General features: G+C 42.7%; 1 protein-coding gene across 2 annotated transcripts; it reads right to left on the reverse strand.

Annotated features, from left to right (window-relative positions):
* Positions 1–2,348: 2,348 nt before the first annotated feature.
* LOC106580801 (uncharacterized) lies at positions 2,349–10,220 on the reverse strand. Of its 2 annotated transcripts, XM_014162244.2 has the most exons (9): positions 9,794–10,220; positions 8,944–9,021; positions 8,667–8,702; positions 8,176–8,234; positions 7,087–7,165; positions 6,801–6,929; positions 6,154–6,336; positions 4,984–5,758; positions 2,349–3,582 (listed from the first exon to the last, which is right to left on the reverse strand). In XM_014162244.2, the coding sequence occupies exons 1-9, from the start codon at positions 9,890–9,892 to the stop codon at positions 3,467–3,469; spliced, it is 1,554 nt and encodes a 517-aa protein (XP_014017719.1). In that variant the 5' UTR covers positions 9,893–10,220; the 3' UTR covers positions 2,349–3,466. The 2 variants fall into 2 exon arrangements, with proteins under 2 accessions (XP_014017719.1, XP_014017720.1); XM_014162245.2 differs by lacking the exons at positions 8,667–8,702; positions 8,944–9,021.
* Between the last annotated feature and the right edge of the window lie 4,076 nt (positions 10,221–14,296).

The raw sequence follows: 14,296 nt of genomic DNA on the forward strand, positions 1-14,296 counted from the left end.
CCAGGTGAGTCCCATGAAGTGCTGATGCGTGTAACGATGGTGACAAGTGTGCATAATGATGGGCCGCCTGGCGCCCTTGAGCGCCTGAGAGGGAAGCGGGAGCAGGCGTGACAATTTGACCAAAGAGAGTGATGGAGTGCTGCATCAGATGACCTGGCCTCCACAACCACCCAACCTCAACCCAATTCAGATATGGGATTAGTTGGACTGCAGAGTGAAGGAAAAGCATCCAACAAGTGCTCAGCATATGTGGAAACTCCAAGACTGTTGGGAAAGCATTCCAGGTAAAGCTGGTTGAGAGAATGCCAAGAGTGTGCAAAGCTGGCAAAGGGTGGCTACTTTGAAGAATCTAAAATATATTTTGATTTGTTTAACACTTTTTTGGTTACTACACGATTCCATATGTGTTATTCCATAGTTTGTCTTCACTATTATTCTACAATGTAGAAAATAGTAAAAATAAAGAAAAACCATTGAATGAGTAGGTGGGTCCAAACTTGGTGCTGTACATAAGGAGGTAAGCCAAAGGCCGTATCAACGGACCGTCTCAGGGTACACTGTACAAACTACTGTCTCTCTCACTTTCTCTGGTTCATGTAGTCACACTTTAACTGTCCTCTTGGTGTGAATGATTTCCCAGGTTAGCTTTATGTCTTTAACATTTAATCACAGCTCATTACATAGTAATGGCATACTCTCTGTCCCAAAGGGCACCCTATTACCTTTTATAGTGCACTACTTTTGAGTACTTCATCTCAGTTAACCCAGAACTAAAGTGTCACGTCATTGGTCAGATTTAAGTTCTGGGTCCATACGTATTAAGAGAAGAGATGCCAGAAAGAGGAGCGGAACCCTCTCCCTTTGCATGTTGCGAACATCCCCTCTCATTCCAAAATATGAAAGATGCCAACACCTGCGAAATCGTGATTTGTACAAATAACCAAACACCAGAACTACTGCTGCTCGTTATCCTCCGCATCTCATTCAGTCCCGACAGATTCTCTCGGTTAAACACGCAGAACCTTTCCACGAGAGATTATATGGGCCATAGTAAAAAGTAGTCCACTACTTGGTACGCATACACACTAATGGTCCGAGGACGTGATGTTGGACACGCTGAAGCCTGTTAGGGACAGACATCTACCATTTCAATGTGCTTATTCCAAATGGCACCCTATTCCCTATGTAGTGCACTACTTTTGGCCAGGGCCCAAGGGAGCCCTAAAGTTTCTGTTGACAGCCAATCATTGATACAGTGTACAAAACATTAAGAACACCTGCTCTTTCCATGACAAACTGACCAGGTGAATCCAGGTGAAAACTATGATCCCTAATTGATGTCACCTGTTAAATCCACTTCAATCGACGTATATGAAGGGGGATTTTAAAGAACGATTTTTAAGCCTTGAGACAATTGAGACATGGATTATGTGTGTGCCATTCAGAGGGTGAATGGGCAAGACAAAGGATTTAAGTGCCTTTGAACCGGGTATGGTAGTAGATGCCAGGCGCACCGGTTTGTGTCAAGAACTGCAACGCTGCAGGGTTTTTCACGCTCTGCAGTTTCCCGTGTGTATCAAGAATGGTCCACCACCCAAAGGACATCCAGACAACTTGACACAACTGTGGGAATGCTTTCAGCACCTTGTATAGTCCATGCTCCTACAAATTGAGGCTGTTCTGAGAGCAAAAGGGGGTGCAATTAAATATTAGGAAGGTGTTCCTAATGTTTTATACACTGTATATGGCTGCAGCTGCTACATCATGGGAGCCACATCTGTGGGGATTTTGTGTTTCTTGGTTGTAATTTCATTACTTAGAATATTGATCTTCAGTCATATCCTATTATGTATACATTAATATTGTAAATAAGAATATCTACATATTTTAGCTGTTCTTGTCTATTAAATGTTCTGTATGATGTCATGTTTCATGTTGTGTGTGGACCCCAGGAAGAGTAGCTGCTGCTTTTGCACCAGCTAATGGGGATCCATATAACATACCCCCCACCAGCATAGTAGATCAAAAAAAGAAAAGCCTGCACAGGGTATTGCTGCTCCAAAGGGGTTTCATTACCTGCATAGCAACAATGTTCAATCCTTTTCTCGCACAAGGGAATTCATATCCTGTGGTTGTTAAAAGCATAGAAATAGATTCTCTCTAGTTCTGTGGTTGAAACGGTTATCTTCCAAACTATAGCTTCATAGGAGTATACTGGCCGTAGTGTAGTAGGAGACAAGTAATATACTACATACAACACTGCTCTGTCCATGTCTTGATTCACTGCACCCATCTGGTGTGTGGCAATAACACATTTATATATTTAATTAAAACTGTAACTCACAATACATGATTAAAAAACAACAATTTATTACTATCACACAACAGCATTTGATGGACTTGTACCCACTACTGCAACACAATGCACCCGACAGCCGGTTGCTTACAACAGCAACTGTACTCCCCTCCATAAGTATTTGGACAGCGAAGCTAAAAATGTACTTCAGCATTTAGGACTTTAGATCAAATTATTCACATTATGAGACAGTACAGAATGTCAGCACGAGGGTATTTTCATACATATGTTTTAATGTTTAGAAATTATGTTTAATGTTTAGAAGTCGTTAGTATTTGGACAAATTCACTTAGCGTAAAGTAATCAAAAGTTGAGTATTTGCCTCTAACCTTCATGAATGAATTGTGAATAATGATGAGTGATTACTGATAATCATGGTAGCGTCCACATTAATGTAGAAGTGTTCTGAAATGTTCTGTTCTTACTTACAATAAACGCTTGTAGGGTCACAAGCTTGATGTAGTCATTGAATGCAAGGAATATGGGACCAAATACTAAACCTTTAACAACTTTAATACACTAAGTGAATTTGTCCAAATACTTCTTCAAATGGGTGGAATAGATACATAGTCCCTTCATTTCTAAATAGAAAAACAGAAACTACCCTCAAGTTAAAGGTGACATTCTGTACTCTCGCCTCATATGAAACATGTGATCTAAATTGAAAAAAGTTATCTTCACTGTCCAAATACATATTCAAAGGGATTGTTTACAATAAATGAACAGGGGAAAAAAATAATTTCCTAAGTCTAACTCGGCCCCTATGAGAAAAGGCTTGAATGTGTAGTAAAACGGTGTCATTGGTGGTGATTGTGAATGATCTACTGTAATGTGATCTGATTGAATGGGGTTTTGTACTATGGAGTATGGTATGACAGTTAAAATACTAAAATATTCCTTCTTAAGTACCGGCAATAGAAGATGTACCTGTTTGAGGTCTCGTTACAACAACAAAAAATTCCATAAAATGTTTCTTCAGCATAGCAATGTTATTAGGCGAGTAGGAGTACCCTGCTTTTAGGTCCCAATGTCCACTCCTCTCTTCTATTCTCACAGGGTAAAGACAAGACGGATATAATAAACAGATAGAGGGATGAGAGAGACCTGTTTCTACTCGTCCTCCTCTGTGCTGGAGCTGGGTGGTAGGAGGACACACTCCTGTCTTCGGCTCTTGGATGCCCTCCTCTTCCTCCTCCCTGGCATCTTCAGCCTCCTGTGGATCACATCTAAGACACACAACACGCACCCCTTATTAGAACAACTACAAAAGAGGATTAACAGTAATGATAACGCTCAGTTGTAAAAGTTAAGGCCCTATAAAATCTGATCCTTTTTTGGCAGATTTTCTTTACAAACATTTTTCTTTTAGATTTCCGTTTTTTCCCTGTTTTCAGGTTTTCGCTCTCAAAATGAACATTTATTTAATAGAACATATGATTTTGTTGTTTTACTAAGTCCACAACAATGCTTAAACTACATCTGGAGACCACTTTTTAGGTCTGGTATAAATCTAAGAAATGTTGACATGTGAGTGTAGTTACCCTTTAATTCCAGTGTACACCAGCAAAAGACCGTTGTTTGGTTAGCGATGTTTCTGTAGCACTCATGTAAATGCAGAGTTTGCAAAACAAATGCCCACTGGATTGATGCAGTGGGCATCAATGAAGGTGAAGAATGATATTCTTGTAGTTTAATTTAATTCAGAAGACTGTTATATTTACGTTAGCATCGTAGCTAACGGCTACACAAAGGATGGGCAACTAGACTTTTGAACCTTTTTAAGGTCCTCTGGTCAATTTCCCCCAAAATGTTACATTTTTTTAGGAACTCTGTCAGGATCTCAACTTACTGTTAAAATAGTAGAATAACACAAGGTGCTATTTCAAAATTTGGTTGTGCATCAGCAGTTTTCCTCGTTATGTCAGTCACTGATAGTCAGTCAACTAGCCCGTCAGCTACATTTTTTTTAGATTGCTAAGTTAGTTTAGCAGCCTGCTCTCTAAACTTGTTATCATGTTCGAATTACAGGCTGGGGGGCCCCCCATTGATTTTGTTAGTCAGTCTCACACATATCATATTCAAAACTGCAAACATTTCTCTTCACCCTATGGCAAAATGGGTAGAATTGCCGGAAATTAGCTGTAAAACAGCTAATTTTCTTTACACCCCATGGCAAAATGATTTACTCGGAATTAACTCTAAAACTATCTCCGCTGTCAAGAGGGAGGCCATTAAAATGTTTTGCTCACAATGTGGGTGGGGAGGGGGGGGGGTATAGATGTGGGTATGCAGACCCGCGAGCAACTGCAGCCCCTCATGATGAGTTCAGATTTTTTGTGGCCCCACCCCCATTGAAGTTGTCCATCCCTGGTGTAGACATATTGTATGTGCGCACCACACACACACACACGGCTGTGCCGTTTCAGAAAGGTAAAAACAAGTCACCGATGCATTTTGTTAATGTATTATGATAATTTTAGGCAAATTAATAAATGTTCTAAGTTCAATAAAAAAAAATTATATCGTTGAATTCCATTTTCATGTCTGCATTCCATAATGCAGATTTTATAGGGCCCGTAAGAAGCGTGTTGGGGACGGGGGGGATGTGTGAGCCCCAATGAACCCACCTGCCACCCTGTCGTAGTCCTGCTTGGAGTCGTGCCAGTACATGCTGGGCGTTGTGCGCCAGTGGCGGTAGAGGCGCGTGTGCAGCACAGACAGCACCAGCAGCACCAGGAGGAAGCCCAACGCCGCCGCCGCCCACACTGCCTCGTCTGTCCGCGGAGTGGGCAGCATCCTGTCACCGGGTCCAGCCACGGCGCCCCCTAGCGGAGCTACGGTCTCAGTGCACTCGCAGTGGCCCACCCTACCATCACAGTCTGCTCTCTTGTCCTGGCTGTTCGCCTGAGTGACAGCCAGCTGTTTGGGCTGACTCTGAGACAGAGGCTTTTTCCTCTTGGTTGGAGAGTTACGGGGCTGTGTCTCTCCCTCGTGTCTGCTGCTCTTCACCTCTCTCTCCTGGATGTCTCCTGTTTTCCCGCTCTGCCTCTTGTCCTCTACTTCGTTCTGGTTCACCCAGTCTGTTTCTCTCACTTTGCCTCGGGGATCTTTTTCATTAGTGTCATTTTCTCTGCGGTGAGGTTGAGTCACTTTGAGTCCTCGGTCCGTGCCTCCCTGTGTAGCCCTCACTGTGGCTTGGCCCTGTGCTTCAGGTTGGAGTGTGGTTCCATGTTTCTGGACTCTGTTCGGCTCGGTTCTGTCCAGGGTGGTCCGTCTCTCTTTCTCCTTCCCCTCCTTCCTGAGTGCTGCTCGGGTCTTGCGGACGCTCCCTCTCCCCCAGCCTGCCACCTCCAACCATCCATCCAGAAGAGAGAGGGTCTCCTCACAGCACTGCCTCAGAGACTGGTTATGATCAACAAAAAGGCACACTCAGTAAATCATACAAACAGTAAAACAATTCTATGACAGCTTCAAGACAACCTGGTTGCAGGGGAATTGCAGTAGGTTCGCCAAATACCACAAATGTCAGAGTACAGATTTATTTTATGTATATTGGTTATTTTAATTTGGATAAGAGTGATGAAAATGAAATGAATTTAAGGTTATTTGTTGATGTGAAAATCTAAATGCACAGATTTGATGGTAGTGTCATTAGATTTGGGGCGGAATGGGGTCCCCAGAAATTCTGGCCCCAAAAATGTGGTCCCCACTGAAAAAGTTTGAATACCACTGCTTTATGCTGTCTTTCAAACTTTCAGACATGCAGTGCCCTCTCTTCGCTCTGTCTTCTGGCTCACCTTTTGCTTTGGGTATGCGTGTTTATGATCTGCAGGATGGGTCAACAGCAAGTTATACTGTCTGCTTTGATCCACGTCGCCACGGTTCCCGTGTGCCGCTGTCAACTGCAGCCAATCACAGACCTCCGACGTGGTCACATGGGACAGCTCCAGCGTGCGACCCCAGGACACCAGCGCTAACGGCTTCAACAGGATAGAGATTCAGTCACCACAGGGTCATGTTCAGTAGGAACCAAAAGGAAGACAACAGGTAAGTGCTATCTCTATTTATCCAATAAGAAATGCTTGTTTTCTCCCATGTTTTGTAACTGTGTGCCCTAATGAACACAACCCTCATTTCAATGACAGGCCACTCTGAAGATGTGTTCTACTGTGTTCCCCATTGATAGAGGGAACATTCTGGTGTCTTGTTTCACCGTCATGACTTTATCTATGCATCTGTTGGGGTGTCAATTGAACGCCCTGCTGTCACAGTAGATATATTTTGTGAGGAGGTGTCCGTTTTCAGTGTAATCTATAATCTGGGATATCAGCCATTTCACAAGCGAGTACAGAGTAGATAGTAAATCACTTCTACTGATATCTAAGGGTAAGTAAAGGCAATGTTTCCTTTGAGACTGTCTTTATCGTGTGTGTGACTCGCTCACTCTGTGTTTGCTGAGGTCAGGGTGTGGCGTTATGATGTAGTCAGACAGACAGCGGTGGCCCAGGACCGACAGCAGGTCACGCTGACGAACCGGAGCACACGGATGGTACAGCAACACTGTTGCTCCATGCTGCAAACACACACACACACACACACACATCAACAGTAGAGACCGATTAGAGTTGGACAATCTGTTGTGGTAATACTGGACTAATGAAACATATTGGCGATCTAATATGTGAGGTTGTGTGAGGTTGTGTGTGTGGTGTCAGGGTTTTAGTGGTTACCTGCAGGTTGTTGAGCCAGCGTTGAGGGGGGCAGTACAGGTACTCTCCACTCTCTGCCCCTACAGTCCGGTGAGCACCACTACACAAACCACCCACATAAAGACAGTTTAGTAAAAGGCACGCAACACAGGAATTGACATTAAGCTCTCAGAGGCACATGCCCATCAGGCAGCTCAGGAGCCGTTTTTATTTATGGTTTTGGTCACTTGCCCAGAAAATGTATTTGGCTGTATACATACAGTTTACATTGTCACATTAAAGAGTTATTGCAAAGTAATATACATGAATATTTGCATGAGAAATGGAGTGCACATTTAACTGGATTTGACACAGGTTCCCAGGTGTGTATGTATTGTGTGTTCTTGGTGATGTTTTTATTTATTTCACCTTTATTTAACCAGGTAGGCAAGTTGAGAACAAGTTCTCATTTACAATTGCGACCTGGCCAAGATAAAGCAAAGCAGTTCGACAACATACAAAAACACAGAGTTACACATGGAGTAAAACAACATACAATCAATGATACAGTAGACAAAAATGATACAGTAGACAAAAATAAGACTATATACAATGTGAGCAAATGATGTGAGATAAGGGAGGTAAAGGCAAAAAAAGGCCATGGTGGCAAAGTAAATAAAGTATAGCAAGTAAAACACTGGAATGGTAGAATTATAATTTGAAGAAAGTTCAAAGTTAAAATATAAATATGGTGCAAAGGAGCAAAATAATAAATAAAATAAATAAATACAGTAGGGGAAGAGGTAGTAGTTTGGGCTAAATTATAGATGGGCTATGTACAGGTGCAGTGATCTGTGAGCTGCTCTGACAGCTGGTGCTTAAAGCTAGTGAGGGAGATAAGTGTTTCCAGTTTCAGAGATTTTTGTAGTTCGTTCCAGTCATTGGCAGCAGAGAACTGGAAGGAGAGACGACCAAAGGAGGAGTTGGCTTTAGGGGTGACCAGAGAGATGTAACACTCCCTGTGTGTGTGTGTGTGTGTGTGTGTGTGTGTGTGTGTGTGTGTGTGTGTGTGTGTGTGTGTGTGTGTGTGTGTGTGTGTGTGTGTGTGTGTGTCGGTCCGCAGCATCTTACCTGTTGGGGATAGTGTGATTGTATGTGATGGGTGTGTCCATGCAGACGTGCTCGATCCGCTGAGGACAGACAGGAAGAGAGGGCAGACTTATGTATTAGCGCCAGGCGTGATTTCTCATTCTATATTTCAGAGGCATGTTTAGTTCTACATCATACATTTCTATGTGAACGTTCTGCAACGCTGTGCCCTGCTGAACGGGGCTCGGGATTAGGCAACGTTTGCACCCTATCCTTCCAGACAGAAACACTGCTGTATGTTGTCTTGTTGACAATTTTGTTTGAATTTTTATTGAATTGAACAGGTCATGCGCCCTCTCTAGCAGAAAATGAGCTGGAGGCTCTTTCATAGTATATTTGTGTAAAGAATCAGTCGCTCCAAAGACTTATCAGTAATAGCTACAATGTGATCCAAGGGTTTGGAAAGAACGTGCTCATAACGAAAGAAAAGGCTAGCTCATTGTATTTTCTGTTTGACAAGTTGATTGATTTACCTGTGGGGGATACTTTGTGTCAACGCTAGCAATCTCCTGCGAACAGAGGAGAGAGACCTGGTTTACACTGTTTTTCAGTAATGGATTTGGCTTAGGAAAATGCACACAACAAATGCACAATATTAAGTGAACACGATAAATAGGCGACATAATCGTCAACGCTCAAGTTTGTGTTAGGTGAACATGTAATTCGTGTTTACAGTAGTTTACTACCAGTTTACATGTATGTTATGCGGAACAGCGGTTCAATAGATCACGTGGCTAGCGCCGTGGTTACCTGGGTAGTGGACCCTGGCCAGGAAATCACAGGACAGCTCCACACAACTGACGGGGGCAGGTCTCTCCCCAGCAAGAGCTGCCAGTCACAGAAAAACCATCATACAGACACAAAACTGTCACAGTTGACTTGCTGTTTAGAACGGTAACATACAATCGACGGCACATATATTCACCGTGTCATTGCGTTGATGTGATTGCTATGGTTTCTCTTCACGGTCGTTATCCAGATTGTCTAGCTATTATAATTGAAGCAGCGAATACAAAGTCAAGTGAAGTGTCATACGACAACTTTTACTTTTACTTCACTACATTCCTAAAGAAAATAATGTACTTTTTACTCCATACATTTTCCCCTGACACACAAAAGTACTCGCTACATTTTGAATGCTTAGCTGGACAGGAAATCGGTCCAATTCACGCACTTATCAAGAGAAACATCCCTGGTCATCCCTTCTGCCTCTGATCTGGAGGACTCATTAAACACACATGCTTCATTTGTAAATTAGGTCTGAGTGTTGGGAGTAAAAGAAAACAAGAAAATGGTTCAGTCTGGTTACTGGGTGACTTTCACTTGAGTCGTTTTCTATTAGGTTGTCTTTACTTTTACTCAAGTATGACAATTGTGTACTTTTTCCACATTTTACATTTTAGTCATTTAGCAGACGCTCTTATCCAGAGGGACTTACAGTAGTGAATGCATACATTTTTTTTCTCTCTCTGTACTGGTCCCCCGTGGGAATCGAACCCACAACCCTGGCGTTGCAAACACCATGCTCTACCAACTGAGCCACACGGGACCACCTGGGCATATGGCAGTATAAAATAGTCCATAATGATTCATATTGTACCTTGCCATTGTCACAAGCTTTCCACATCGGCCTAGCAGCACCGGACAGAACCAAGCACAGCCACAGTCCGGAAAGCAGAGTCGACACCCGTGGAGACATTCTTCTTCACACAATGGACAGAGCGCGAGTCACAGCGAGTCACGGCGATACATCTTCATGGATGTATCGTTGGATGTAATCTCTTAAAATAAATACATCATTTTTATTTTCTCAAAACAACCATTAGTCAACATTCCTGTAGCTCCCACGTCTAGAACCATCGGCGCGAGTTACTGCAAAAGCCCTGTCTGCTGGCACTGAGCGCAAACATCCAGCGCAAAGCGAGGCATTGATGCTGTTACAGCGAAGAGGTATCCGACACAATACAGTATTCGAAGCTCTCTTTTTTCTTTACCATACGGTTCACATTAGAACTGGCTACGGCAAAGCAAATGGGACAGAAAATGTAGGTTATTTTTTCATGGTTTCTACTAATTTCTTCCACACGGTGGCGCCAAATTTTCACGTAACCGCCTGAACGCTGGCAACCGAGGACAGACGCGCTTCAGAACTCGGCGGTCCGGTTCCATGTGAGCTTGTGTGGCCTACAACTTCGCATCTGAGCCGTTGTTGCTCCTAGATGTTTCCACTTCACAATAACAGCACTTACAGTTGACTGGACAGCTCTAGCAGGGCAGAAATATGTTGAACTGACTTGTTGGAAAGGAGGCATCCTATGACAGTACAACGTTGAAAGTCCCTGAGCTCATCAGTATGGGCCATTCTACTCCTAATGTTTTCCTCTGGAGATTACATGGCCGTGTGTTCGATTTTATACACCTGTCACCAACGGTCGTGGCTGAAATAGTCGAAACCACTCATTTGAAAGGGTGTCCACATATTTTGGGCATTTAGTGTACTTTATTCCATGGTCATTCGTAACTTTATTCAATGCATTCATTTGGTCTTGTGTCCTCATACATTCATTGTTAAATCTTATCATTGCATATTTATGCCCATACTTCAACCTATTTATTTATAGCCACTATGCCGCATCAGTTGAGCTTCAGGTGATAATGCTTAATTAAGCAATAAGGCACGAGGGGATATGGTATATGGCCAATCTACCACGGATAAGGGGTGTTCTTATGCATGCATGACACATCTCGGAGTGCCTGGACGCAGCCCTTAGCCGTGGTATATTGGCCATATACCACAAACCCCTGAGGTGCCTTATTGCTATTATAAACTGTTTACCAACGTAATTAGAGCAGTATAAATAAATGTTTTGTCATACCCGTGGTATACGGTCTGATATACCATGGCTGTCAGCCAATCAGCATTCAGGGCTCCAACCACCCAGCATTCGAGCCCTGAATGCTGATTGGCTGACATACCCATATACCACTTGTGACGACCCTCCCAATTCTCTCTTTGCTCTTGTTTTCCTTAATAGGATGCCGGTGGGCCGGAGCCGGGAGGGTCGTCAGCGAAATGGGACACAGCCGAGCCCAGGTGTGTCCCAGGATAAATGCACCTCTTCCCCATTCATTGAGGAGACTCTCCATACAGACACAGATTTTGGTTGTGGCATTTTTGTGGCTGTTTCCGTTGGCACCTTTCAACACCCCTCATTATCACATTTATGCACGCAACCCCTCACTTACACTTCTGATTACACACACCATTGTTAATTATTTTTAGTTTACTTTAGTTAAATAAATATATTTTGTTATTCCTTATCTCCACGTTGTCTCCTTTTTTGTTTTACGCACATTGAGCCGGTTCGTGACACACTGGTATGACAAAATATGTATTTTTACTGCTCTAATTACGTTGGTAACCAGTTTATAATAGCAATAAGCCACCTCGGGGGTTTGTGGTATATGGCCAATATACCATGGCTAAGGGCTGTATCCAGGAACTCCACGTTGCGTCGTGCGGAAGAACATGGAGCTTTTGGAGCAGCTTGGTCGAAATTAGCTTGGACAATGACCCCAAGCATACTTCCAAAGTTGTGGCAAAAGAGCTTAAGGACAACAAAGTCAAGGTATTGGAGTGGCCATCACAAAGCCCTGACCTCAATCCTATAGAAAAGTTGTGGGCAGAACTGAAAAAGCGTGTGTGAGCAAGGAGGCCTACAAACCTGACTCAGTTACACCAGCTCTGTCAGGAGTAATGGGCCAAAATTCACCCAACTTATTGTGGGTTAAACAATTTAACGGCAATGCTACCAAATACCAATTGACTATGTAAACTTCTGACCCACTGGGAATGTGATGAAAGAAATAAAAGCTGAAATAAATCACACTTCTATTATTCTGACCTTTCATTCTTAATATAAAGTGGTGATCCTAACTGACCTAAGACAGGGAATTTTTACTTGGATTAAACGTCAGGAATTGTTTAAATGTATTTGGCTAAGGTGTATATAAACTTATGACTTCAACTGAATATACTAGGTCGGTATCAGAGGAAGTCCCCAAAAAATTGGCAAAGACTTCAGTCACCCAAGTCATAGATTGTTTTCTATGCTACCGCACGGCAAGCGGTACTGGAGTGCCAAGTCTAGATCCAAAACGGCTTCTACCCCCAAGCCATAATACTTCTGAACATTTAATAAAATGGCCACCCGGACTATTTACATTGACACCCACCCTACTTTGAGTGTACACTGCTGCTACTCGCTGTTTATTATCTATGCGTAGTCACTTTACCCCTACCTACCCCCTATGTACAAATTACCTTGATTAACCTGTACCCCTGCACATTGACTTGGTACCGGTACCCACTGTATATAGCCTCGGTATTGTTATTTTATTGTGTTACTTTTTATTTTGTTTAGAAAATATTTTGTGAGCTGACCAAGTAATTTGGTGTCACTCTAAAGCAGACAGGTGGAATAAACGAGTCAGGAGTAGGTTTTCTTGACTGAACACAGTTCTCTATTGAGGGATTTCTGACAATACAAACACTCCAACGCAATCAATGAGAATCTCCCAAGGAAAAGCAGTTATTCAGATGAAACAGGAACACAAGACGATTATCTTTAAACTATAACAAAAATCACGGGTTTGTCACCGTCTTAATGATTCTTCGTGGATAGCTCCCCTCTCTTGGTGGCCAGCGATAGTTTATCTTCTTCTTCTTCTTCTCCTCCTCCTCCTCCTCCTCCTCCTCTTCTTCTTCTTCTTCTTCTTCTCCTCCTCCTCCTCCTCCTCCTCCTCCTCCTCCTTGCCTTCCAAAAGATACCTCCTCTCCTTTGGTGGACCAACCACTCTTATTCTTTCTTTTTCCTCCTCTCGTTTACAGGGGAAAGAGAATGTCATTAGTACCGTCAGCTGTGCTTAATTGCCTCTGGTCACCTTGACTCACATGCCTGGTTGGGCTACTCTCCGTGAGCCCAGCCTGCCCTCTGGTGGTCCTTCCACAATTTATTGAACTACATTGTTGGTTAAGGGCTTGTAAGTAAGCATTTCACGCATGTGACAAAGAAAATTAGATTTTCATTTGATACACTTAGTATTACTTTCTTAGCAACAGTATACATATCTCCCTGACATATTGCATAATTTATGCAGCTGCATGCAAGAAATGTTTGGACCCACCTTGTGTTGTGCTCACTTGAACAGGAAGGTGGTGCGGCGGTCCTTCATGGGCAAATGTTGTCATCAAACTTTGTTATCAAAGTCTGGCATTCTCTGGATTTATGGTGCTTTCAAGACAACTGGGAACTCAGAAAAAAACAAGGTTGAATCATGACGTTAGTGATCTTCAGGTCGGAGCTCTAGAAAGAGGCCAGAGTTCCCAATTTGGAATTCCGAGTTGGATGACCGTTCAAAACATGTTTTCCCAGTCGGAGCTCGTTTTTTTTCAGAGTTCCCAGTTGTCTTGAACTCACTGAAGTCTGAGATTTCCCAGTTCTTGTTTTCCAGGTGTTTTGAAAGCGGCAGAAGTCATGCTAGAATGACAGCATGACCAATGTTGAATGTTTATCTTTTTAAGCTTGGAAAATAGACCCTTAAACACAGACTTGGACCACACACCCACTCCACTGAATAGCAGGCTAGTGATTGCTTTGCAATGCTTGTAGTTAGACACTGATTCCTTACAAACAACTCATTGTCGAATTTGCGATTTCCAACTTGTTGTTTAATGTTTATGCCCAATGTCCGATGAGCACCGATACGTTTTATCTATAATTTCTCTTCAGAATTTTTCTTCATATGACAAGAATTGAAAAGGATTTTCAGGTAGATTGTTGACTTGATCCATGATGATGACTGCTAGCTTTCTAGCTAAGATTTTGAAAGTATGATGGTGACATGATCAGTCCAATCAAAGTTGCTGTAGATATAACGTGATTTTACATAATTTTATCTGTGGACAATGACCTTGAGCCTTCTTGGATGGGCACTTCTAATGTAACTCTATGGCAGCATCCAAGGGGCTTGAATTTTAGATTTTGCGGTGATGTTGTGTCCCTATGAGTGACAGAACAATGAGCCAATCAAATCAAATCAA

Source organism: Salmo salar, chromosome ssa20 (assembly GCF_905237065.1).
Source record: "Salmo salar chromosome ssa20, Ssal_v3.1, whole genome shotgun sequence".
Taxonomy (NCBI): Eukaryota; Metazoa; Chordata; class Actinopteri; order Salmoniformes; family Salmonidae; genus Salmo; species Salmo salar.